The following is a 27,933-nucleotide window of genomic DNA, read 5'->3' as shown; positions in this document are numbered from 1 at the left end:
CTCTGTTTCTTCTTCCAACCCTCCTCCTAACGTCCTGGTGTTCAGTGTGTCGCGGTTGGTCGGCGGCTGACGGTTCTCCAATGGAAGCACAGCGCTGCTTGGACCGCTTGGTGTTCCGCGGCGGACACGGACACCGTCGACGGTTTCACGATGCTGAAGGAGTTCACCGCGAGCGAGACCCCGTCGCTGGTCACGATTATCGAGAGCACGGACTCGATCAACGAATGGACCCTCTGTTGCGGCGTACGGCATCACTTCGAGCTGATCTCCGCGACCGGTACCACCAGGGTCCTACACGTCGAGGGTATTCCGAAACCTCACCTGGTCGCTGCGTTAGACCTTTGCGAAGATGAGGAACCGGAATTGTTGCTCTGTTACAATAGTGCGTATACCACACAAGTCATCTTGTTATATAGTCACCCCGGTTCGCTTGAAATGGTACCATCTCATAGAATCGTGATGTTCGCAGACACGTGCCATTTTCAAAAGTTGCTGGAGGAGAGCACCGCGCCAACAGAGTTCGACTTCAATTGGAATTCCGTGCCAGCAGCCATAGGTAAAACTGTTTTGGTCCTTTCCGTAGCTTTTCTGGCGTCCCCGAGAATACCGTTTAGTTTTTGTATTCTAATCGAAAGACTCGTTTCCTTTTTCAGCCTGTGCCTTTCCGTACGTGATCGCCTTCACCAAGGACACCATGGAGATCCGTCTGATAATCAACGGGAATCTAGTTCACACGATGGCCATGCCAAGCTTGAATCTGATCACCTCCAAGCAGGACATATACTTCGCGACTACGGCCCCGGAGTTTCTGCCGGGGAAGTGCGAAAGAATTCGGCTGGACGCGAAGCCCTCGGACAAAGAGGAACCGGTTTCCAGTCCGCCTCCTTTCGCGCAGTCCTCGTCCTCTCGGTCTAACCCGCAAAGTATGTACACGCTCGTCCATGGGTGGGGGGCAGACAATCACAATTTTCCATTTATTTCTGTAACTCGCGGGCTGTTTCGCAATTCACGCAACGCTCGGGATCGAACGCAACGGGATTCTTCGAAACTAGCTGCGTGTTTCATAAGTCTAACACGGGTTTCGTAAACCTCGTCACACCCTCTTGAACCACGATGCTTCTTACCTTTTTTTTTTTGTTTTAATGGAAATAGACTTAAAAGGGTACACCAACTTGTAGAATTAAGAAAAAATAGGTTTAAAATTTGTTTGCTCAGGTAATTATTGATTAAAGTATTTTATTTTCGTACATTAGTTATTCTTTCAAATTACAAAATGGCGCTTTATATAAGAGTGTCTAACGTCATGTCTGGCAGGGCCTTGTCAGCTGACACCCAGAAAATCTGAGAAATTGAATTCGTCCGAATATTTCAGATTTGAACATGTTGGTTCATTGTAAAATTATCTACAGTCTAACGTACGATTTTGTAATAATTGTAAAAAAATAATATACCGGCAACTTTATAAAGGAAACAAATCATTGTATTCATATGACAAATATCAACTTAGAAAATTCATGAAAATTCAAGAAATTTCAATATCACAAAAATCATAGGCTAGATTGTACATTATTTTCTAAGGAAAAATGTGTATAAACTTGAAGTTGACCGGATAAATAGTTTCAGAGATCTTTTAGATGCCAGCTGACAAGGTCCTGCTAGACATGACGACAGAAAATGTTGTATAACACCGCCATTTTGTAAACTTAAATAATAACTAATGTATGACAATAAAGTTACAATATTGCCTAACATTCCTTAAAAAGATTCCAATATATTACTCCATAATCACCTGAGGAAAAAAGTGGTTAATTTGCCTACTTGGTTTTTAGGCCAGCAAGGGGGTGCATCCCCTTAAGGATATATCTCGTTAGACACTATATGTTTTCGTGATGGCACGCGGGTTGGGCTGATGTAAATATCAACTGTTAACATATTTGCCGCCAATATAATCGCCGGTGACCGACTCTGAGTTTACGCCTTGTCGATCACACGGGTTACCGACATTTTGCCATACAATATCAATTCATGTTCGCACAAACGAACGGAAGGTCTGGTGAAATATGTATGTCTTTTGATGAATGTGTTAGCGGTTTCAATAATGAACAGGGCATGACGAAAGAAAGAAAGAAATTAACTGTCGATAAATTAATCACTACAGAAGTTAATATCAGACAGATTCGGCTAGAGCACCAAATACGGAAGTACCTACGACCCTCCTGTATCAAGTACAAGAATGTCTAACATAGACGTCTATGCGACTAGCTAACATTTTTATTACGTACACAATTTTCATTGGTTGTCCTTTGTTTTATCCTGTTTACAGATCACGGTAAAAGTCTTGTTTGCTTTTAACAGACCCTTCGACTGCGCACAGCGCTTTTGGACGGGTTCGTCATTCGTTGCAACAAGAAATTTGGAATGTTTTCTTAAATTATATTCACAAAGAACATCGTAACATCTAACTCACCGAGCGTCCTGCTTTCGAGTGGAACGCAGGGGGGTTAAAACCAATATGACTTGGGCTCTAAAATTGATAATACTAAATCTAGTTCCAATGCTCCGAACGAGTTTGATATCCCATAATACTTCATGCGAGATATATGTACATACATTGAGTGCTCGAAATGTATAATGATTAGACATCGATTTTCATTATGGTAAAGCAGGACAGTGATATGATATACCATGCTCTCTAACGTTTGTATGGCGCGTTGTTCTTATTAAAGAGGTATATGTAAAATTGTAAAGTATACTTATATTTTGCTCTGTTATCACTATACATCAAATTATAAAAAAGGGAGAGATGCTCAATGAAAATTAATATAGTATTTATGTAATTTTCAACTTGATCAATTTCTTACATATGAAAATCTGCCCACTGCAAATAGGCGCTATACGCAAAAAAGACACCGCTCTTTAACGCGAGACCTCATTTTATTCGACCACGGCAGAATTGATTCCGTGACAGAAAGATACAACAATGATCTGCACGTGCCGAAAAGTGCAAGGCTTTACAAAATGATCTGATATCCTCCTCTTTCACAGACAGCCAGACCGATTGGAAGCCGATAAGGATCTATCAGATACCATTGCAAACGTTATCGAGAAGCACACTGTCGACCTGTAACCAGAGGCGTTGTCCCAGTCCCGCGGAACCGGAAGTGATTTCCGCGCCCCCAGCCACCGACAGAACATTCCTCACCGTGGAGCCTCACAGGGCGTTAAGTAGATCCTGCAGCAGCAGCCCGACCCCAACACCGACGAACCAGATGCCACCGCATTCCCCGATGAGAAAATAGGCAAAATCTTGAACAACGCTCGTAACGGTTCAAACGGATTAATGACCGATCGCAGGTAGTTGTAGGTTCAGGGACGGACTGTTTTGAAACATGTTTGGTCTTAAACATCTGACGAGGAGTTTAAGGCAAGGATTCATATGAAGTAGTTCACACTGGATGCAAATTTTAGAGACTTCTAGGCGGCACATTCCCGTTCGTTAAAGCCATAGACATAGAAATATAGACTGCACGTCAGGTTGAGTCGGCGTCCCAACTTGAAAAAGAGACGGGTTACTTTCGGAGGACTTGCCATCTCTTTCTAATATAGCTGAGTCAACCATTCAAAACGCAGATCCTCAGAACCTCATCCCCAGTACTTACATTTAAGAAGAGATACCAACTTCTCTGAAAGCTATCTACATCTTTCTAAACTTGTGACGCCTGTTTCAGAGAGATGCGCAGTCTATATTTTTCTATGTCTATGGTTAAAACAAACGCGCGGGTGCATCTTGACCCCGAACATAGCCGTATAATAACTAGACTAATCTCTTCTCTGAATCTCTTCTCTCTTGCCTAAGCAACTTCTTCATCGTACCACGCCTCGTTAGAAAAAAACAGATTAGTGACCGTACAGCAGCTAACTCTTTTTAATTTTTAACACGGTCTAACTATAGAAGATATTGAGAACGCTCGGTCTAGTTATTATACGCCTATAAACGCGAACGTTAAGAGAAAATTGACGACTGCTCGTATGAGGCTACATCCTAATTAAATGTCGTACAGCAACAAAACCATTGTCCTCCAACCAACCTAAGTTGGTCGTTCGTACGACAATGCGACAGACTTCATACATGGTTAGGCCGTCGAGTACTATTTGCAACCGACTAACGGTTAGTTTTATATTTTAGTAAAAAAGAAAATGACAATTAATAATTTATAATTTATAATTAATGAATTAATAATGTATCCATTTATTCCATAACACAGGCATTTTTTACACTTCAAAAATCAGTAACTCCGCGACATTATACATTGCTGTTATAGACGTCTTGCATGCGATGCGACAAAGAACAAATTGGTTTCAATCTCAAATCATGCGGTCGACAAATACGACGTTGCCGCATCGCACGCGTTGTCAATTTGGACCTGACCATAAAATAGGCTCTGTTTGATTATTGTTATGTTCGTCGAACGATCGAGCAACAACTATGTTGTCGCTGTGCAACATCTAATCAGGCGTAGCCTGAACCGGGCCGGTAAAGGTTCCAGCTGACTCAGATCACGGCAAGGGTGAACTTCGAACTGAAGATGACTTCGAAACAGTTGGATGGCGTTGCAAACACAAAATTCACGAGCTGCTGAGAACATGTCAAACAAAATAATGATGAATCATTCTAAATTTCAAGCCGCTCGAGCCAGCGAAAGAAATCGACCAAGCGACCCGAAATGGTGAGATATCAAAGGCTGCACAGCCCTCACATGATATAAATTGGATCGTTTGTAATTTATCAAAATGGTTATTTCCAAATATTGTGTTTAATCCCATTTTAATAAAACAAAAATCTCACCAATACCTTAATAAAATTTTCGTTAACAAAGAACCAGAAATAAAAGAGTATCATCCCAACATTAGTGTTGTCTCATCGATACACAAGCTTTTAACCTTCTTTTCTTTAGCTGACAATTTTAAGCCATTGGCGTGTTACATTACTGGATTGAGTAGTTTCAATAAGGACCCACCAAATAGTAGAGACGACGTACAAGTATTTCACATGTAGCCCTTGCGAGCATTTATCGATAATTTACTGTACTTATTGATAATATGTACATTCGCGACTCGAACTTCTGGAAGTTTGGAACATTTCAGCGCTTTTTGCAGCTTCTCAGCGACTCGAAAGTTTGGACTTTGCAATGTTATCAAGCAAGTTTTGAATTTGCAACGTTATTAGGCCGATTTGGAGTTCGAAACAACATCAGACTGGTTAGAAACGACCTTCAGATCGAACGCCTCGTCATGACAGATGTATGTCTTGAACTGGTTTCGACTCCTCGTCGGATGTTCAGACACGTCTGAACGGTTTGATTATCCACCCGCTAATTGCAGGTACCTGACGCTCGTGCCTCGGTAGGGCCCACAATGGGGGACAAAATGGCGGCCGGACTGGCGCGACGCATCCACGCCGCTCGGCGATACCATTGCGTTTATCGTAGTTAGATTTACTGCCGTTGCAACTAGAACCCGACGCGTTTCGCTATAGATGTAACCGTACGCGCAAGAAGTGCCCTTGCCGCTAAGTGGAAAAACTGTCGAGTTAATATACACGCCGGTGACGGTAAAACGCTATTAACAGCGGAATGGTTGTGACAGTAATCAAATTTATTAACTTGTTGGGAATATTGTTGAACGAATTGAACGTTACCGGTTAGCAACAGGTTGTGGAAGGGGGAGAGAGATCCAATTAACTGTTCAGAAATTTCATCTGTCCGGCTGTATCGTGGGCGCGTTATTTTTCAAAGAATTGTAACCACAGTGGTTTCGTCTATTTACAATACTCCGACTACCGGGTTACGTGCATACACGCAAATGTGACCACATGTACATACATAAGAATAATTAATAAAATGTACGCCATTCAGTGATCACGTTTCTGTTATAAAGCCACGCGCACGGTTCAACCGCCCGCGGGGTTCACTGTCTCCCGTTACGAATTGTTCCGAGTTTCTACGTTTGTGTATCTATTGGAAAATAAAAGAGGAACATTCCGATGCAAATACAACATGGTTAACCGCTATCGCGGTACAGGACAATTGAAAAATGGGAATTAACCCGTTATCCTATTGATCCCTACATAATGGACTGAAACTAACAGGTGCGCATCGCCTTTGTTTTTTTTTATATATATTTTTTCGATGTGTTTTTGGAATTTTTAACACTTCCACGAACCAAAAACTTTGTTACATTTTCAGTAACAGAAAATCGTGATCTCGGTCATTTCTTTTTTTTTCTACGTCGGTTTCCCACGGTGGCCGTTATTGTACGAAAAAATGCAATCGTAATTGTCCGAATCACGCGGCAAGAACGATCGAATCGATATGATCGTCACGGTGGAAAGGACTAGGCTCACGTTTCCTGAAACGCGTTCAAACGGGTTCGAATCAAACGCATTCCGCGACTTTTTTGCCGCGCCGTCGAGAATTATAGATGCCAATCGCTGTCAAGCGGAGCTAAAGCAAAATGCTTCGGCGACCCCGGTCAGTCTCGAGCATTGAACCATGATGATTTACGTTTACCTGACTTATGCCAGTATCAACCAAGCCCCGTGCCGCGATCGCGATCGATCGGTCGCATTCTCATTTAACTATGTATCTATTTTTCCCAAAAATTCACTGGTATCTCCTTATTCCTGTGAAATCGAGGAATTCATTATTACTACATTTACATAAAACTATAATACATAATGTACATCCCCATTCTCTAATCCTTTTCTACGACGTATGTATTTCGAAAGGGTGAAAACACTGAATGCCTACGAGCAAAGTTGTAGCCTGAGCATCCCTAAAGGTAAGAAACATTTAATTGTTAAATGTGTATTAATCTTACAATGATATTTTTCTTCATTTTTTTTTATTTTTCAACGATAATTTCGAATGTGTTTTGTTCGGCGTTGTTACAGCATTCGGTATATGCAAAAGTAACGACCATTCTCTGTTAAAAATCTTTATTAATTTTCACAATTGCTGTAGTATCACTTGCTCTGGTTCAAAGTCACTGTCTATCACGTTTTATCATTTTTCGTTCGAAAGCTGAATTCTATGTTGATAAAATAATATAAAACTGCAATACTTGAATGCAGCGGATATAATTTTTGCGTACACCTAATGGATAGAAATCCATAGTTTGAAATACCGTTCGTTTTTTAGATGAATGAAACTTTTCTACTACGTAAACATTTTTTGTAATGAAAAGAAATTACAGCATAGCTAAAAAATTTCGGACCATATGCAGTACATATAATTTATCGAAAAAATATAACGTGAAAGGTAATGTATTTTCTCGTGCGTTTCATTCGTAGAGTATTTTGTATATAAGAATCGATGAGAGATATGTATTTTACTATGTAAGTGTTCGTTAAATAAAAAATTATTAACTTTATATATCGAAGTTATTGTTTAACAGTGTTTGACTTATTTGCATATGCTACAAATGCATAAAATTTGTAATCTGGTTACAAGTATTAACTTAAAATATAAAAAATCCTTCAGTCCTTTCCCTTTTTCCGTTAAAAAATTCCATTTTTCGAACAGTAAGGTACTGAAATATGATTTACAACGAAAATTATACTGGTATCGTAAAAATTGCCTAGACAGTTTTTTAAATCTGCTGAAAAGTTCGAAATTATTTGTAATATCCACGGATTTACGAGTCAAAATAATACAAATAAAAACATGGCCTAGTCTTCCACGTGCCTCTAATTTTAAATAAACAGTAAAAGTTTACGTATTTCCCTTTGCAAACTGTTTTGCCAAACTAATAATCAAGTACAAATATATTGTCCCTTAAGGAATCCAATAAGTCTAAAATTTAACAAAAACTTTCCAATCTCTTGCCGAGTCTCCTGTTTCGCTGTGCTTGGCTCGTTTGCATGTATGTACATACCATAAACGACCTGAGCATTATGTACTTGAAAAAGTAAAAAGAAATCTCAAAATCATTTCTATATTATCATAAAGCAATCTAGACTTTAGAATAATAATATACTCGATTACGTACTTGAACGATAACTCCTTTGAAGTCTCAAACATTCCCGAGGAAAGGAAGTTTTTTTTAAAAGAGGGGAATGGTGTTCGAAACTTTTGAGCGTGATGTATATAGACAGAGGCGCGACAGCTTGGACCATCTGGTGGCGATGCACTGTACTAACGGCAGTGGCTCTGTGCACGAGCGTAGAAAGAGAAAAAGAGAGAAAGAGAGACACAGGTACGAGACGAGGTTGTGGTGTGAGGTAGCCACCAGTCAACAGCGGAGACGGAGACGGAGACAGAGAGTCCGAGGTAGCCCGTGCCTGTAGCTGCCCGTGGCTTGTAACTCGTTGTAACGTGACGCGAAGGTGTGCCAAGCTCTTTCGGGTGCCTGTTACTTCGTCCGAAGACGCCCGATCGCGAGTCTACCTAAGTGTCGCGTATTGAGTGTCGATAGTGTTGTGATCTATCGGCCTGTCTGGCTGGCTTCGTGTGCCAATGAAAAAACTCTATCACCGACGTACATCATCGTGGAAAACTGTCAAGTGTGTCCGTCGAGTCCCAGACGCTGCGTTTCAACGCTGAATCAGCGGATAAGTGTTGCCCACGAAACTCCAGTACTTCGAACACACGGAACATAAGGTAAGGATCACTGCACGCGGAAGTGTACAGTAAGAAACAAGAAGAATGTGGAAAAATCTCTGACCTAAAGTAGTCGAACATCGAGCGTACAGAGGTTATGTTTCCCGATGACCCCTCGACTCGCTCGCTCCTCCTTTTCCACGTTATCCCCCTTTCCTTCCATCCTTCTCTTCCTCTCTCCGTCGTTCCTCTACCACTCCCTTCCCTTTTCGCCTCTCCCTCATTTTTTGTTTCCACTCCTTTTTCTCCGAACGAATTTCTTCACCGATAGAAAACCGTTTCCCGTTTTTTTAATCGATTACCCACGATTCCCGATAGACCAATAGCCAGACCCGTCGAGGAATTTCGCGTCGCTACGGGGAACTCGATCGATCCACGATCAGCCGAATCTTTCTCAGCTTTCGGCGTCTCTCCCTTTTGTCTCTACATGTCCTTCTTCATCTTTCTCTTTCTCGACTGCGAGTCGCGGAGGGACTCGCGCACGCACGCTCTCCCGCACACCGACGTGTAGTCCGCTTCTTTCCCGCAAGACCGTGTCGTAGCCTTTCTCGTGGTAACGAGTTTCGTAACCTCCCCCGATAGCCAGAGTCACCGACTATCAGCTGTCAGCCTCCGTGCTTCTACCACCTGTCCGAAACTCTACCACCTTCTCTCTCTCTCTCTCTCTCACACACACACACACACACACACACACACACACACACACACACTCACTCACTCACTCACTCACTCACTCACTCTCTCACTTACTCTCTCACTCTCTGCTGGCTCTCTTTCTATTCGATTTTCGTGAATCTCCTTTCAATTCCTTCTGTCACCTCTTTCTATCCACTTTGCCTGTTCGCCGGTCAAAAATATCCTTGGAATTGCTCATAATTTCCTGAATCGCGACGTGGACGCGAGACAGACGAGAGGCAGACGCGCGCCTCGAAGAACGCGGAGAGGTAATCGGAGCAGCAAGCGGAGGCTAACCGAGTTGGACAGTCATGTTGATATTTCGGCGCGCAGGCTTTCTGGCCTGACAGCGTGACCGGCCTTGAGCCCCTCCGCGTCCTCCTCTTACACCCTTCACCTCCATCCCCACCGTCCCGGCTAGTACCACGATATACACTGCAGATCAGTGCTCCTCAACGCGAGATTCTTGCGTCCGGGGAATTTTCTTCGATCGCGCGCTCCGACTTCATTCTCTCCGAACAGGCTCCATATGGACGCTTCGCGTTCTAACAAGAGGATCGCGCAATCTGTTACGCACCGATTTTCATAAAACTTTGCGGAAACGTAGTGGACAGATAGATTATGAGTCATGTAGAGTCATAGATTGAGCCACTTTACATAGTAATTTACGAGATATTTAACAACAGATATCGTATTTGACCATGTAACGGATAAAGTCTCTTTATCTTCGCTGATCTCAAGAAAGACTGGGGCACAGTGGCAACGATAGTAGCTTCGTGCGTCAGCGGCTAGAGTTCGATTTCTATGGAGGGAAAAACTTTTGTCGTAAAATATGTTTTTATATAGAAAGTGACATGTCGAAGTGAATTATTTTACATTCAAATAAATATCTTTTAAATATTTATTTAATAATTTTTTAGTACGTACAACTAGACTGTGGATTTTATGTATTTAGGTGAAACTCAAATAAGTGAAACACAATGAATTAAACACGTTAGCAAAAATTAATGTGATTTTCTATTTTATTTTCGTCCGAATAACCGTAGAGTGTTTATATGCGTTGCAAACTGCTGTCTAATGACTATCACAGAATACTCCTTTTTTGGTCTTAATCTTGAAGCATACCACTTGTAAATATACGCGTAGAAAGCTAATGTTAACTTAAAGTGTGAAATAAACTATAAGCAGACTGTGGATGTTTACGTAAATTGACAATTCTAAACATTAATTTATAAACATGATAATTCGATGAATTCTTTCATTTTTTATACTTGAGATTTTCAAAAATTTTCATGTGACTACATTTTGCAAGTTACGAGATGCTATAAGTACATAAATATCCGTAGTCGAATTATTTAATGTTACCTTCTCTGTTTAAAAACAAGTTTTTAATGGAAGAAACTATCTACTACTATTTCACTGCGCAAGTATTTTTTTCAAAAGATCTGTAAAATAGAGGAGACTGTACCCATCATTTGGCCAAATGTTATTCTTATTGTAAATACCCCGTGAACAATTGATTATCTGTGTGTAAAACTTTACATGGCTTAAAGTTCATCTCTCTCCTACAGAAAGTTTCACGAAAATCGGTGCGTAACATATCGTGCGATCCGCTCGTAAGTGAATCCGTTAAGCTGCAAAGACGAGTTATCTCCTCTGTTCAAATACTGCCTCCGAGTACCTTCCATTCTTTCGACTGTCCTTCCAGCGTTCTTCACTGCAACGATTTGATCTTCAGAAATTTTAAGTTCGATGTTATTGACCTTGAAAAGATTAGCGTGTTATTTTCACATAGTATGTAACGTTCCGTGGGATGGTTCTACAGTTAAACGATAAACGATCATTCAAGTCCTCGTGCATTCTACAATCTTTTCCCGATACCCGCGCGAAAGTTTAGTCGTGACTGTTTAGTTTAGTTGTTGCAACGCTAAATGCATACTCATCCGAACGTTATCCTTGCGTTATCAAATCGAAGGTCGAACGCGGAATCTAGCACGTAGACGCGTTATCTTCGATCAAGGAACTTCAAACCGAACATAAAGTCCAGCGTGTTTTACGCACGGCGGGGTCTCGTATAAATTCATCAAAAGCCGGGACAATACCGACGAATCCAGCATAACCGTTTTATAATCGGGAAAAGAAAGCGCGAAAACTGCTCCAAGAGAGAGACGACTGTGCCTCGCCAACAAGGAAAATACAAAAGCACCGCGCCGCAGAGAGGGAGGAAAATAGAGTGAGGAGATGTGGGGCGCGAGAAAATCGCTTGCTCGAGGCTGACTGTTACAGAAAAAAGGAAACGGGATCGAATGGTTGGGGCGTTAGCCTTATAGCGGTATATACCGCGTCCACAACCAGTAACGACATTATTAACGCGACATTGAGACCCGATATGCTTCAGGAATACGAGTAACGACTGCAGCGGAATACATAACGAGAAAATGCACTAGCGGGCATTTTCAACGCGATGAAATTTCAGTTACCTTTGGTTGATAACGACCGGTCAGTGTCAACGATAGATTTCTTTACTTTGTTGACCGACACACGACCGGAAGTTATCTGCATCGATCCCAAATGTGTTTAACACGGGAACGTGAAATGAGTCGCGATATTTCCCGCCTATTGCCCTAAACTCTAAACTAAAACTTTCAAGTTAACAAGTATGTATGTATTTAGCTGCACTGGAAGCAACGCGCACATAAAAGCTGTCGGCGGCGGCGACGGGTCTGTCCGTCTCTCCACGACACTGCCTCTCGTGGTAATCGCTACTCGAGATTGCGCAAGCTCCTTCCCCGATCTTATCACGACCGCAGAATGTATACATTACACGTGCATAGACGGTCCCGACCGCGTGTACATGCAACGCAAACACGCGGCAGTCCCTGTATACGTAGACTGTAGATTGTAGACGAATGAATAAACGTTGTTTAAAGTATACAGGGTGTGTACAGAAATTGGCGCGAAGTTTGAAAACATCTTTTTGGACACGAGTCCGTAAGAAGGCCGGTACCTCTTCCAAACCATTCGAAGCATTTTATGCGCTACTCGGACATTAAGCGTTGTTGTTATCAGCTGATAGAAAGAAATATATGTATCAGGTCATTTCGAAAAATATAAACTAACGTTTCGTCTTCGGTATGACTTTAAAGATTATATAAGACTATTCATGTAACCAGTTAATAGAAAGGTGAGGTGTTCTAGACTTTGCCAGCAGCCAAGTCGATTGTGTTCAAAACTTCTGTTCTGAATGTCTGGCTTCAAATTTTGGCAAGAACCTATATTCCTAATTCTCTTTGTTTTGTCGCTTTCTTCATAATCTACTACTCCATTAGTAAAACGCTATGTGCTATTAAATACACCAAATCGAATAGATTAAACATAAACTTACATTATATTACTAGAATATGAGATTAACGCAAGCAATTGTTTATAATGATGGTAAAGCGTCAGTAGCTAATATTCGGAGCTTTGCTTATTATATGTACACCCGCGAGCAAACTCGGCTTCCACTAGGGGAAAAAGCAATGTAGGGGTTAGGGCCTCCTACTACTTGGTAAATTTATTTCAAATACTGAAATAAATGTTAAACCGAATGTTAATTTCGCATAGGTTTCAATAACTCCGAGACCAAGTGGTAGGAGGTCTTTCCCTTATATCACTTTTTCCCCTAGCGGTAGCCGAGTTTGCTCGTGAGGGTATATCACGCTTTACATTTTGCTGAATTCTTTGATTTAGTGAGTCGGAGACTATCAGAGGGTCGAGAAAAGAAACTCCGCCTAAAATTACATATTAAGGTTTTCATTCGGTACGCTGCAGCCAATAACACGGTGTAAACGTAAGTATGGAGAGAAGTCGTGGGCGTTCCCGATCGACCACGTGACTTCTTGCGCCATACGCTTCGCGATCTTAGCCTCGGTCGGTCAAACTATTGTAACAAGGAAGCACTCGCCAACAGAAGAATGCAAAAGTCACTTCGAAAGTAAACCACTATTGAACTGGTTAGCATCGGTCATTGACAGTAACTATGCGTGTAAAATGAACCTCGAAAGCGACACTGTGTATGAAACTATGTGTCGTCTCGATATTATGTCTGGCACAGTCGAGTGCACGGTTGCACTGGTGCACCCTGCGTCGTCGAACGCCGGTAAGAGGGAAAACAGTAACGCGATATGACAATGTGTGCGTAGAATGCAACGTAAATAACTAGGCGAGCACATGTGCGCATTGCGCGGGGAATTGCATATCCCCCGCGAATGTGTCTCTCTGGCCGTGCATATTCAGTCCCACACCCTGTACGTGAAAAGAAGAGAAAAAAGGTAGAGAGAGAGAATGAGACGGAGAGAAGGAGTGCGCGCTGGAAACTCCCTGGATCCTTGAGACACGGATAGGCTTAGCGCGACTTATGAATATTGATGAACCTTTCTCAACGTACTGTCCCGGCTGCACCTCGATCGTTCATTTGTTACTCAACGCCGATCTTCCTCTCTTCATCCTTCTGTCTTTCGACTTTTTCCAAACCCGATTTTTACTTCGATTCGCTTCAACCGTTTGGATCTGATCGAATCGTCCGAACCTGTTAACCCTTATCCTTGTTCGTTGTGTCAATTTGACTTTTCTCCCAAGATATGATGTTATTCTGTCATGTGTAGGTAAATTTAGCTTAGGTTCCGTGGGTTTTCTTTTAAAGAATTTGCAAATTTAACTACTTATCTCTGCATTGTATTAATTTTTTATCACTCTGTAAATTTGACATCGAGGGACAAATTAAGTTGGGATAACGAGGGGCGGATGAAGGTTAAAAAGGCCGTTCAGTGTGTGTGAATTCCTCTTGGTGTACAATTCCTTTACTACGAATGCCCGTATGAGCGAAGGTAAAAACGAGTGAAAGCAATGTAGAATTACTTATCCCGTGGTAAGCATAATGTCGGCTCGATTAATAATATCGTGGTACGATCGAACCCCCGGTTTCTTTAGGTATATAAATAAAGCGTCGAACGATTATATAAAATCATGTTTTCACACGTTTTTCCCGATTAAGAGGACTGAGGCACTTAAAATTAATCGGTAGAGTGTGGAACTTTATACAAGTGTAATAGGTTGTTGCATAATATATACCATTAGATTTTTAGTCAAAGTAACATCGATCTGAACGGTCACACGTTTGCATGTACAAGTTTGTTGGTCTCGATTTTGTAAAAATTAAGATGGCTGAAATATGAAACCCGCTGGGAAACGACAATTATTATTCAATAACATAATACTCACAGTTAGGCCTCAAAGAGAAGTTTGTTTTCTCTACTCAAGATTTCAATAAATTCAACTAAAATAAAGACCGTATTAACTTATTGCAAACTGTCGTTTCATTATGATTTAGAGACATTCAGTGTGCTGTAGATTTATAAATTCCGCATTTTACTGATATCAACCACGAATGTTACTTAAAGGGGTATTACCACTTGTAGGCATCCTTTTTAGGTGATTTTTGGAACTAATCATTAATGAACCAAGGAACTTGTAGTTTTTGATACATGGTTGTTCACATTTCAAGAAAACACAGTAAAATGATTGGGCAATTATCTATTACATTAAAAAAGTTATTACATGTTTTTTGCAGCGTATAGCTCTGAATGGTTGCTATGATTCACGTTGTTGTATTCATCGGGAAAAAAATCACAATTGATTTATAAACTACTATAAAACAGAAACACAAATTTTTAACAATATAGTAGTTCACAAAATAAAGAGTCGTTTATTTTATATGTACCTACGTCAAAGATGAAGTAGATTGGGTAAATCATTATTGAGATATCGTGGCAGCCAATTTGGAAAACATGCTTTCAAGAAAAACACATTTACTCATGCAGCCGGTACGCCGTGCTCGGGTGTATCGTTCTCTTGAAATCGTTGTAACTGCGCCATTTTAATGAATTGAAACATATCACTTTGGGAACACAATTTCAAGGTGTTATATTTTAAGAAAATACAATTATAAAAAATCGCCTTTTTTGACCCCTCCGAATACCCCTCCGTTCACACTGGATCAAATGGAACCAGAAGAATTTGACTTTGAAGTATAATATTTTTGAGGCATCATTGAAAATGGTACTACTGGTGCCATGTAATAGTAACTTCAGGTGTCTTACAAAAACTTTTTTCAGTATTTTTTTTTCAAGAATTTTTTTAAACTTGCCGAATCTTTTAATGTTAATTTTTAACCATGAAAATATTTTGTGACTTAATTTAACAAATAGTTTTAACAACAGCTGATTGAATATTGGCTTGGATCAAAATTGACCCAGTGTAACAACTACGTTTGAAAATGCTGTAACAACGAAGAGTTCAGATTGAATGCACTTAAGCGCTACATACTCGTAATAGTTGCTCACAAATGTATCCGATCCACCCCATGCAAGTAACATATTTTTATATATATAATTATTATTACTTAATCAATATTATTAAAATCAGAAATATATTTGCAGTGGCAACTTTGATTAATATTCTTTACATTAGGATATATTCAACTGAGAAATTACACATAGTTTACTCGAGAAAGTATAATGAACAGTGGAACTAGCAAAAAACGCACACAGAAGTCTTCCTCCAAAATAAAAATTCAGTTTATACAAAGGTATTCAAAATAAATTAATACCTTTACGGATATCCCTACGATTTTGCTGCGTGTCACGTTTAGATTGAACTCGTGCTTCTTTGTTAACATTTCTTTTTATTCCAATTTATTGTGAATAAACGTTCTCGTGTTGCTTTGCGAATAACAATGATTTTGTAAATAAACTACATGTCTGCTAGTATATAAATCAAGTTATTATACTAATATAAACTACAGTTGTTAATTCTGACTTTAACATTAATTAAATATGTAAAATATGTTATACACATGAAGTGAGCGGATATTTCTGTGAGTGACTGTATATGTTTTACAGTAGGTTAACTGTATCTAATATCACCAAGAACGTAATATTGCCACTCGTGCAGTATGAGTCGTAGTCTCTTGAAGAAAGTGCTAAAATCTTTTGATAATGAACTAAACTAGTGGCCAAGCATAAGTAGGAAGACATACACTACGACTGTAATGTCATATGAGCAATGTGTAGCAAATGGGAAGTGTTTCACTGAATGTTGATAATGTAACAATTTATTGAACCGTGACAATATTACGTCACATTGGAAAAAGGCAAGCTTAAATTCTACGAATACACGAATATTTACTGGGAGTATTTAATTAATGACATGCTTCAGTAATTTAATCGGTTCCAACTCTTTTGTCAACGAAAACTGTTTTTTTCGTGTCTTGCCCAGCATACACTCAATACCGTCTACCCTTCAGTCTAATGTTTGCTACAGATGGGAACACAAAACTTGTAAAATTACGGAGCTGAGCTGTGTTTGCTCAATACATACGTGATCGTCTAAAAAAAATAATATGTAGTAATATAAATATTTTGGTATTGCATCTCTTTAATTTCATAATAAAGGCAGTCTTTAAAATTTGACGAAAAGCCTTCAGAATACTCGTTCGGTTAAACATAAGAAACACACATATTTATATAAATATAACTTAAAAATCTCGTAAATACATGAATTACATAATCCATATTTTGCAGGTAAGCGATATTATGTATCTTTTTTCACGATCCTGATGTTTGCTTGTCTTGTATTTTCAAACTCGATTGAAAATCTTTAGATCGTAACTAAACAAAACATAAATAATACCTTTTTCATTCGAGATTAATTAGATACAAAAAAAATCAATTATACTTCAATTATGAACGATTTGAGTTTGAGTGGGCGATATTAGATCCATTTACCCTACTTATTACGAAGTAAATACATAATTAAACTATTTAATTTCAAACTGTCACGCCCGTATAGGCGGTCCGTTTGAACAGTAGAACTGTGTCGGCCCTGTGTCCGCGCAAGGTATCTACGGGTTTCGGGACTGTTGCGAACGTTTTGCGTAAAGAAAATGTATGCACGCTCCTAAACGACTCACCACTCGTGCATGCAACGCTGTACCCGTTGTAAAAGAAATGTCTTGCCGCTCGTTCTAACGCGTCGCTGGAAAACGGTTTGATTCAAGGCTCCGATTCAAACTACGCGAACGGGGAGTGTTCTAGAGGCCATCGAGTAGGAAAAGTCGACGATGAGTTGAGCAAAGTAATCGGGCACCGACTATCGTTCAATTTTAATGAAAGATAAAGAGAGAATCGAGTACTTGTCGACTGTTTCTACGGCCTATTTACAAGTTTAACCTTTTTGTTACTATAAGTAACAGTAGTCGCCCACCTTCGAACGCTCGCTGTGTATAAAAAATCACCCCTTTTTGGTCCCACGATTTTGGAACTGAATTTTCTGCCAAATGATACCTTGTGATGAGACATCAAGCACAACAAATTTTCAAGTTGAGCCAACAATTGGTTTCTGAGATATAGGAGGGTCAAAGAAGTAAAAATTTGTTAATACCGAAGCCTATATGCTTCGATGTACGGATTTTCATGTCAGCCCGATGATTTAAAAAACTGTTCCGAGGGTTATAGCCGAAACTAAAGTTATATTTATAATTTTAATAATAATTATTTTCGATTTTGTTAAAGTCAGACGAAAATGAATCACAGAATATTACTGTACATGTGAAAATCGTGCTCGAACTATTGACTATTCTAGCTACATTATGACAGTTGTATGGTTTTCCAGATATGAAATTCATATATCCAATTCTGATATATGTAATGTATCCATCACCATTTTCAAACATGAAAACCAAAAAAAATTAATGTCGGTGTAGTAGGTGCTTTTTAGATACATATATCGTTTACTATATTGAATTAGCCATTGTGAATTTTGAAAATCTAAGTTCAAATTCCTTGTTAGCAGTCAGCAAAATTCCTGGGAACAGTTTTAAAAAGTTATCGGACTGACATAAAAGTCCGTACATCGAAGTGTATAAGCTAACGCGTTAATGAATTTTTATTCTTTGACCAGATCTCCCAGAACCATATCTCAGAAACTAATGGTTCGCTCAATTTGAATATTTGTTGTGATTGATGTGTCATCATATGGGTACCATTTCGCAAAAAATTCGGTTCCAAAATTGTGGGATCAAAAATGGGCGAAAAGTTCTCTAATTTTTGGGGCAGTCTTTTGTTCGGGGCATTTATTTGGCCAGAATTTTATTTGGAAAATTAAGAAAAAAATATCACAAAATTATCATGAAAGTAAAGCTAATATTATTACGTAAGATATAGGTGACTATGTAGTCACCTACCTCTGACTGTTTTTATATCTTAAAAATGACTATGGTCATCTCTCAGAATTTGGCAGAAGTTAAGGACTCTGATTGAGCATAGCCAATTCAACTTTAAATTATTTAGGTACATTGTCAGAAACTAAAAAAAGAAAATTGTAATGTTATTGCTATATGAGGAGATAAAAATCCACTCATACATGTCCCTGTTCCGTTGTACCAGCAATACAACAAAACAGAAAAGTCCACTAAAAGAATGCGTCGTTTGTTTAAAAAAGAAACAATATACCAAGACAATCCCATTACTGCTATCAAATTTGTAATATAGGTCTATACTATACCAATATTTTTGTTTTGAAAGTTTCCACTGCAAACAATATTGTTCAACGATGTTAGCAATTGGATTTATCTGATGTGTGCTTGTTTCGAATTCTTTATAATATTCATTTAAAATAACTTTAATGAAAGAAAAAATATAATAATTTTCATAATGGAGCAAACAAGCATGCGTTACACTGTGGTCAAGCGTAAATTCGCGACTCAATTGTCCCGTGCAGTGGCAACTTTACTGGAGGCCAACACCGCCGTAACGAAAGGGTTAAATTCTACTCCTCATGGATGTACACGTGTCGATCGGTGCCCGCACAGTGGTCCTTTTGCTCGAAATGCTAGTCAAAATAAATTTTTTTGAAATAAGTGGCAACTTGTTGCTAGTATGACACATTTAATGTATACATATTAGTGTAACAAGTGTCGCTGGAAATTGTAAAATATAGTGGTCGGTTAGTGAGATATATGTAGGCCATCAAAGTTGAATGGCTTGAAAATGCTAGTATGTTTAATATGTCAGGTAAAATTTATTTTTGTAGTAATCATATGTAAACCATTTTATCATTAAAATACACGTTATAGACATAAACTTTGCATATAAACAATGCAAAATATCTTTGAATTTACTCTTGTATTTCTCTTCTGAAAATGTCATAAATCTTAGTTATACTTTGCTATAACGGAAGCAAAATAGTTATGTTATACACCGAACTTTACGCAGTGACTAGTTTCTTGACTCGAAGTTACATGTCAGGTATGATATCCAAATGAAATACTTGCTCATATTTGCACTTTTTTCAGATATCCGCATTTAAAGTGTCAATTAGTAACTATCTACACTCTGCCTAAACGAACCCTTTTAAGTATGCATTGTTTTGGTTTGTGCGAACAACTTTTTGTAATCCATTATTAATAATAGAAGCCTAACTAAACTCTATGTAAAATTTCAATATATCGACGGGTTTAGCCATACTAAATATTCCATAGACGCAACATCGGTCCGTAACTAGTATATGTACACACGGCTTTACGCATGAAATAAGTGCACTTTTTTATTTCAAGAAACATTTATAACTCTTACCTCGTTTATCATTATTTTCAACAATACATTTAAACTGCATACATGACCTGCAAAAGATAGAAATGTTGAATTTTTCATGAAAATCGAAAAAAATAACATTTGGTAAATTTTGCATTTTTGACAAGATATTCGCATTCAGCAACCCGAAAAACATTAGAATACTGGGTTTTATGAAAATCCAATGAAGTTATGAATTTTTGCCAGCTTTTCGGGAACTTTTAAGGAACTTGTAGTTTGTGACGCGACGGTCACTGGTGACTAAGGTTGAGGTTTCCTTTTCCGTTATTTGTACGTTTGATTTGGAGGTTGGAACTTTCTCGTGGATGTTAGTGTGGCGATCAATCGATTTTAAAGACCGTCAAAATTAATACTTTCACCGTAATGATGGTCGCCGGTGACCAGCACTGTACTCTCAGTATCCGCTGTGATGGTCATGAAAGACTAAAAGCTAATGCTCAGTTTATGCTGTAACGGGCATTAGTAGACTGCGGATCTTTAAGCAAAATGACATTTTCTAAAATAATTCATAAAGACAAGAACCGATATAGGGACCTCTTTCTTAAGTATCTTATTAGGTTCAGAATAAAATAGAGAACTCGTTCCATCTGATGATATTTTTGTCCTTTATTATTATACAGGGTCGTCTATGCAACTTGTTCACCCGGAATAACTTCTAAAATATGGACTCTATGAAAAAACTTTTTAAACAAAAATTTTATGGTTCGGAGGGATAAATTATGTAATGGATATATTTTTTTTGTAAGTGAAGGCGTTTCGGAGATTTGAAGGTCAACTTTATTTTTTTAAATGGAATGCTATTTTTTTATGCCAAAATATCGAAAAGCGTTAAATTTTGAGTAAAACAGTACTGACCTTTATTAGCCGTAAACCTAATAATTAATGAATAATTTCACTTTGTTTCTTGAAAATAGTCTATGCGTAATATCACGTTGGAGATTCAATACCAGCAAAGATTTCCGTAAGACCGCGGAGTTTACGTAAAAAAATATAGCATTTCATTTAAAAAACGAAGTTGACCTTCAAGCCTCCGAAACGCCTCCACTTACAAAAGAAATATGCATTACATAATGTATCCCTCCACACCATACAACTTTTCTATAAACAAATTTTGTCATACAATGCATACTTTAGAAGTTATTCAGGGTAAACGAGTTGCATGGAACAGCTCTAGAGGCTATAAGTATGTATACATATGTATAAAATCCGCAGTCTAGTCATCAGTGTCCGATGTTGAATACTCAGAGACCCTACTGTTACAACCAGAATGTAAAATGTGACGGTATAAGAGTTAATATCTTTGCTTGCACATAATCATTATCGATGACGAGAATTTTATTTTGGTTACCGATAACCATTAACCATTATTGATGGCAGACATTTCTTTGGTGACGCGGTAACCAATATCCATGACGAGAGTTTTATTTTGGTTACTTTCGGCTATCGTCAATTTTTATGAATGTTATTTTTATTAACGTATCTATATTTTAATTTAACATATATAAATTCTATAGTTCATTCTGCGTCACTAATGGATACGTTAATAAAAATTTACGATGGTCGAAAGTAACCTAAATAGAACTCTCGTCATGGATATTGGTTATTGCGTAACAGAAAAAAAATTCCTGTCATGAATAATGATTATCGATAACCAAAATAAAATTCTCGACATAGATAATGGTTACATGCAACCAAAAACAATTTCCGTCATTGATAATGGTTATTCGCAACCAAAACAAATTTTCGCGATCGATAATTATTATTGGTAACCAACAAACATTTTGATCATTTATAGTGTTTACTCGTAACCAGAATAGTTAAAAATCTATATTTTTTATTCACATCATTGTTTGAAAAATGTTTTCGCGATTTATTAACACTTTGCCGGCCGCGCATTTATCGAAGCGCCGTTACGGTACCGCCGGCGAGATTCACGCAAGTACTACTGCTCGCCAACGGTGATATTTACGCAACTTTTCGCAACATAAGTAGTTGGAATATTATCCGCGAAAAAAGATTTCAATAAAAGATAGTCGGGTGAATAGGGAGGGGAAAACAGTTGAAACCAATGTTCCCTGATCGTCAAATGTTGCTTTTCCATAATATGTCTACCTATACAAACGTCGATATGAAGCATCATTGTTGGCGAACATAAGTCACGCGTCCGTGACAGCGGCCGATAACCATTGGCGAGCAAAAGTCACGCCAGCGTGACAGCGGCCGGCAAAGTGTTAATATTTGGTTTCCATTTAAATAAAAATTACTTTTTACTCAATGACTTTTCCCAAAAAATATTTAATATAACTGTTATTTTTGGTCTCCGTAAATTCTTAGTGTCCGTTGGGCGGTCACCAATGATCAACGCTGAACTCTCAGTTTTTATACTGTGACGGTCATCGGTGACCCGGCACGGGAACCTTCCCGTTCACATCTCCCCGATCTACGAAATGTAAAGTAAGCTGAAATACGCCCGGCGATGAATGTATTGAAAAATCTGCAATAACGCGGACCAATATTGTTTCCGTGCGAATTTAAGGTTTCTAGAAGGAATTAAAGGGTCATTTATCACGTTGCATGTTTTGTTCGTGAATTATACATTTATAGCCACTAATTACGTCTATTGTTAGGGGAGAGGCAATTTAATGTCAGAGCACAGATTGCTCTATTAGTGCAGCTCAGTAATATTTGCGCTCTTGAAACCTTATTTATAATTAACAGCAAGTAGTCAGCACTTGACTCTCTCTTACACAAAGCAGTGTGTCAGTTACCAATAACTAATGATTTATAATACTCGTGTCTTCGAAGCTTTAAATCTCAGCCGTAAAGACAGTCTCTAAAGCTAATATCATATGAAGCTTGAGTTGTCGAAGCTCGAGGCTCTTATGTTTAACACGTTGACTGCCGAGTGTGTTTTACTGGTTTTGCCTTCAGCACCGAAGAGTGACTGCTTATATTAGAACCATATCACGATGAAATACTAGGTCGAAATACATGTGAATAACGAAAAAAATGGTCCAACTTTGTCTCTCAAATCAATTATGTGTATTTTGTAATAAAAGAAAGTTTTACGCCTTTGTAAAAAAATATATATTTAATCACACTATCATTAATAGTTTAATGGGGTTAGGTTGCCGCAGTAATAATTCACAAAAATGATGATTTTCTGGACGTTACTGTATTTTTCACCCTTAACCCCTTGCCCTACGATTTAAGTTCCGTTGGCGCGTGCCACAATCAACGCCTTGACGGTTACGCATCGAGCCAGTTCACGCTTCGAAATTGTGCCAATCGCACACGTCTTATAATGTAAATATATGTGTAAGGTAGAACTGGTTTAATTTTGTAAGATGTTTGATAAATAATCACGAACGATTCATCAGTGAACAAGAAATATTATCTTGACATTTTATTTTATTTATTCTTATGTTTGGCCCGATCGACGTACCACGGCTCGCACCCGTGATTCTCATGTTCGGCCCGATTGATATACCACAGCTCTCACACGATATTGTAGGCGAAGGAGTTAAAGCTTTAAAGCTTGAGTTTCGTGTAATATTAGAGTTCAAGACTGAAAACTCTTAGGTTAAGTTTTAGTTTCGAAAACTCGAGCTTTGTATCATACATCACTTCACTACATACAATTTATACGACTCGAAAGAAAAACTCGAAGCTCATTTTAGCAACACTACCAATAACCAATATCACATTCGTTAACGTCGATCGAGTGATATCTTAGAAGAGGAACCTTCTTGAGTGTCATGCATTCCATTCTTACAATTAATATAAAGTAACGTGGTTTCGGAGTCCCTGTCTCGTTTCAAGACAATACTTCGAAGTATGTAGACGCTATTTGTTGGTTTTAAATTGTTGATTTTACAGTTGTTTGAAATTTAGGGTCAACCTTTTTTCAATAAATCATAGCTATTGCACTAACAAACTGATCAAACTGAGCTTTGCGGGTACTTACAGTGGAGACATAAGAGTACCAAATAAAAATTATTTCAGTACAAAAGAAATATTTTTTAATCATTTATTTTGCAATTATTTTAAATAAATGTCTTGCTTTTATACCGGGGAACTATTTAAACTTTTGAAAAAAATGAGGATATAGCCCTACAATTTCCTTTATGGCGTCATTATTACTGTTTGTGTGTTATGTTGTTACGACCACTTTGTAAAAGGCAAGAAAGTAAATAAGCAAAAGCAAGTAATAATGTTTCACAAACATTTTATTATAGTTCTGTACATTTCTGAGACCTAGATATATGTATACTGGTGAATCCTCTAGGGTAAGCGTGGGTATTACTGCGGACTTTTAGGATAGGTTCACTTTAAAGTGCTCGATAAAGTGTTCAAATTAATGAAAGTCCCTTCTTGTTTTTAGGAAAGTTGGATGATATTAATTCCATAAAAAATAAGATCGGGGTATTTAATAGATGGATATAATAGAAATCAAAGAAATTAATGCCATATCTCATTGCAAGAATTACTGCAGACATGCATGCATTACTGTGTGCCAGTTACTAACGAAATACCGATTACTGCGTGTGTATTATTGCGGACTTGTCTTAAGCAAAATATTGGTATAAATATTTGTAAGAAAGATGTGATATAATATACTAGACAGAAAGTATTCATTTATTATATATTTTTAGTATTATATTAAGCCTTATTACAATATAAACAATAATAATAAAAAAAAATAAACTTTTCAAAAGAAACTAAAAATTGTTTTATTCTGTTTTTTTTTTTCAACAAAATTAATTCTGTAGCTTTATTTTCTAAGCGAGTAAATGCGGTCGAAAATAGGTTAGTTACGCAGTCACCTGTCCGCAGTAATAAACACACGTGATGTAAAGTACTGCACCTAATACTGCTGTGAGAAATAAAAATTAAAAATAAACTGTAGATGAATGATTAATTGTTTTTTGGAAAAAATAAGTCTTACTCTATGGAATAATAACGCTACATTACATTTATTACTTTTGATAACAAAAATATAAATGTTTTTTAAATAGGCGTTCAGAACCGTCATACATATTGGGAAATCGATCAAAGCTTCGTCTTGATGACTTTCAAACTACGATAAAAGAATTAATAACAACTTTGTTGTATATATTTACTAACAATTATTTGTAATAAAGTTTAAAATAATTTGATCATTAATCTTCAAGAGCTTATGTACTTTCCAACATTAAATATTATTTGTTTTATAAATCTCCGCAATAATCGCAGCATCCGCAGTAATACCCACACTTATTCTATGCCTGAGAATTAGTCGTTGAAGAGCTCTCGTTGTGTCCAGTACAAAATTCGAAGACATTGAAAATAGTCTGACGGTGGTGGTGTAATTCATTCCAACAACTCTCACATTCTCGTTTAAATCAAATTTTCCCTATATTCCTCAACGATCATTAGCGTGTGACCGTTCTCGAATGTTGATGTAATATGTCAATCGGCGTCAAGATCGAGAAAGAACATCATCTGAATACGGTATATTACCCGAATTAGCTATGTACGTACATCTTCGGCGGACACAACGCCTCGACAGGCAGGTCCATCGACTATTGTTAATCTTTAGTTTGAAAGTATTGATTGCTCCGAAAGTAACGGAAGGCGCGAAACGCAAAATAAAGGCTTAATAGATGTAATGAACACGTTAATGCCCGTGGTACGTCAGTCTCTATTATCCAGCCGTGTATTTCGATCGCGTAAAAAAGTAATATCGAAAATTCATAAATTTAGTGCTTTTGTTGAAGAACAGTTACTAACACATACATACAGACAGTCGATTTAACGATGCTGATAAGTAGACGCAGATATTTTGAAAGAATTGAAACATGAACTTAATCCTGATAATAAATTGAATCTTAGCCTTCTTGCCAGCTTCTATCCAACGACGTGTAAAACGATCGACTCATCACTCATCTCGGAAATTCACGTACACCTTTGCTTCCTGAAACACTTCGAACATAATCCCCCGTATGTACTATGGCTAAAAACGTGACGATGTCGACGGCTACCTTTTCAATAAACGGACAAATTATAAGCTGTACTGCGCACTTTCTGGCTTGTAGAAATTCATTTTCACTTTTGCACTTTTTGCAACTCACAAACGATGCAATTGTCGACAAAAAAAAACATAGAAAAAACCATCCGACAATGAGGGCCAAGCGAACTTTAGGTCGCACGCTGCAGGCTGTGCAGTTTTCTTTAAAACATCTAGGTATAATTTCTTTAATACTACGAATTCCGGCGAAGCCTTCAACAGACATACTTTCGAGAACCTATACTTTCAGATGATTGCAACAAAAAAATCGATTTTTTGAAAGGTCTAAACTAGAATACCCCCTTAACTCATTTGTACCGATAAGCAGAATATTCTACGCAGGCAGTTTGGTTCTTATAACGAGACCGGAATATTCCACGTAAATGAGACAAAAAAAAATCGAATCTTAAAAACTTCTGTTCAATTTTTCTACATTTCTCTGCGACAAAAAGGACAATATACGGTTAAATTATGCGATATGTTCGTGTTACGGACCACTTCTCATTCTGGAGGCCCTCGGTGTAAGTGGGTTAACGAGTCGCTCTGTAGGAAGACCGAAAAAATAGACACAGTCGTACCCTTTAAAACCCTCCTCGAATCCCATTTTTCGTTCGGCAATGCAAGATCGCGTGAGTTTCGCCCGGATCGAGATCCATGGGGCCGCGCGAGACTTCCAGCCCGATCCATCGATCGGAACAAGGTCCGCGCTTGAGGCAAGAATCGGCGGAAGGGGCGGGGAGGGGGGCTATTTTCCATCGGGAATGTTACTTTTATCCCGTGCGCCGAGCCAATCCCAACGCGATCTCGTTCGGGCAGGCGAAAACAAAACGCGGCAACGTGTGTATACGAGACGACGACGGTAGCCGGGGCCGTGTTGCAGCCGGTCCAGAACCGAACCGGTTCTCGGCGCTCCTCAAAAATGCCCCTCGACCGGCTATAATAATTTTAATTGACACCCAGACCGGACCGGGCGCGCTGAGTATCCACGATCGGCGGCGCGAGTACGTACGCGCGGTGATCGCCCCCCTGCCTCCAACCCTTCTATAAGCCCGTCGTGTCCGCCCCGATAAAAAATGAACATTCTTGCGGATTTTTACGTGACCATTAATAAACGCTCGACCGGTCGCCTGGTTCGTCTAAGTGTCGTTCCCATTCCTCGAGTCGAGCCATCGTGTATTACGTTAATACTATGGTAAAGGGGAACACTTTAACACGCTGAATATCACAGTTCCTTTGCTGTTGGCACAGTAGCACGATAAGATACATTTTGTTTAAGTCTTTGTTATTGACAATGTAAGTATTTACGGTTTGAGTTGGACACACTTGTTACTTGCGACATTACTCTGCTGCGAACTGTGTTTGGAAAATGTTGTATGTTTCTGTTTATAAAATTAAATGGCCGTCGGTCATCGGTGACCACCATGACGGTCAGCAATGTTAATATGTATGATACATAGTCGGAAATGGGACATTCAACATATCAAGTCTAAAGGTGTAGGGGAAGGTTGCCGAATTTGGACCACTAAAATATTTTTTACTCTAGGCTGATAAAATAATTATTTTTAATGTTTGAGAGGTGGCGGGCAAAAATTGTCGCTAGTTTTCTCTTCAAGATAATGTAATTCATTTCTTCCTAGATATAATCGAAGCAACTCGTTTCCTAGGTTGGGCTTCTGGTGTCCTAAGTTGGACCTCTGGTTTCCTAAGTTAGACCATTGGATTAAAATGTAAGAATTATTATATTTTCTTAAGAACAACTGTAAAAAAATTATTACGTAGATATCAGCATAATTTGTAAAATCACATAGTCAAGAACCATTGTTCCAATATTGTTTGCTCAATAAATTTTGCAATATGA

The 27,933-nt window shown here is 38.5% G+C and overlaps 1 protein-coding gene across 1 annotated transcript in view; it reads left to right on the top strand.

The window, feature by feature from the left end:
- The window catches only part of LOC107187780 (GTPase-activating Rap/Ran-GAP domain-like protein 3), a 37,751-nt gene extending 31,777 nt beyond the window's left edge, over window positions 1–5,974 (top strand). The window contains 5 exon segments of the mRNA XM_015575955.1: window positions 46–382; window positions 470–556; window positions 654–923; window positions 3,046–3,354; window positions 5,383–5,974. Of these exon segments, the coding sequence (XP_015431441.1) occupies window positions 46–382; window positions 470–556; window positions 654–923; window positions 3,046–3,299 (948 nt within the window). The 3' untranslated portion in view covers window positions 3,300–3,354; window positions 5,383–5,974.
- Window positions 5,975–27,933: the final 21,959 nt, after the last annotated feature.

This window comes from Dufourea novaeangliae, unplaced genomic scaffold (assembly GCF_001272555.1).
Source record: "Dufourea novaeangliae isolate 0120121106 unplaced genomic scaffold, ASM127255v1 scaffold119, whole genome shotgun sequence".
Taxonomy (NCBI): Eukaryota; Metazoa; Arthropoda; class Insecta; order Hymenoptera; family Halictidae; genus Dufourea; species Dufourea novaeangliae.
Note: the sequence above shows the minus strand (reverse complement) of the source record. Positions and strands in the feature narration are given on the sequence as shown.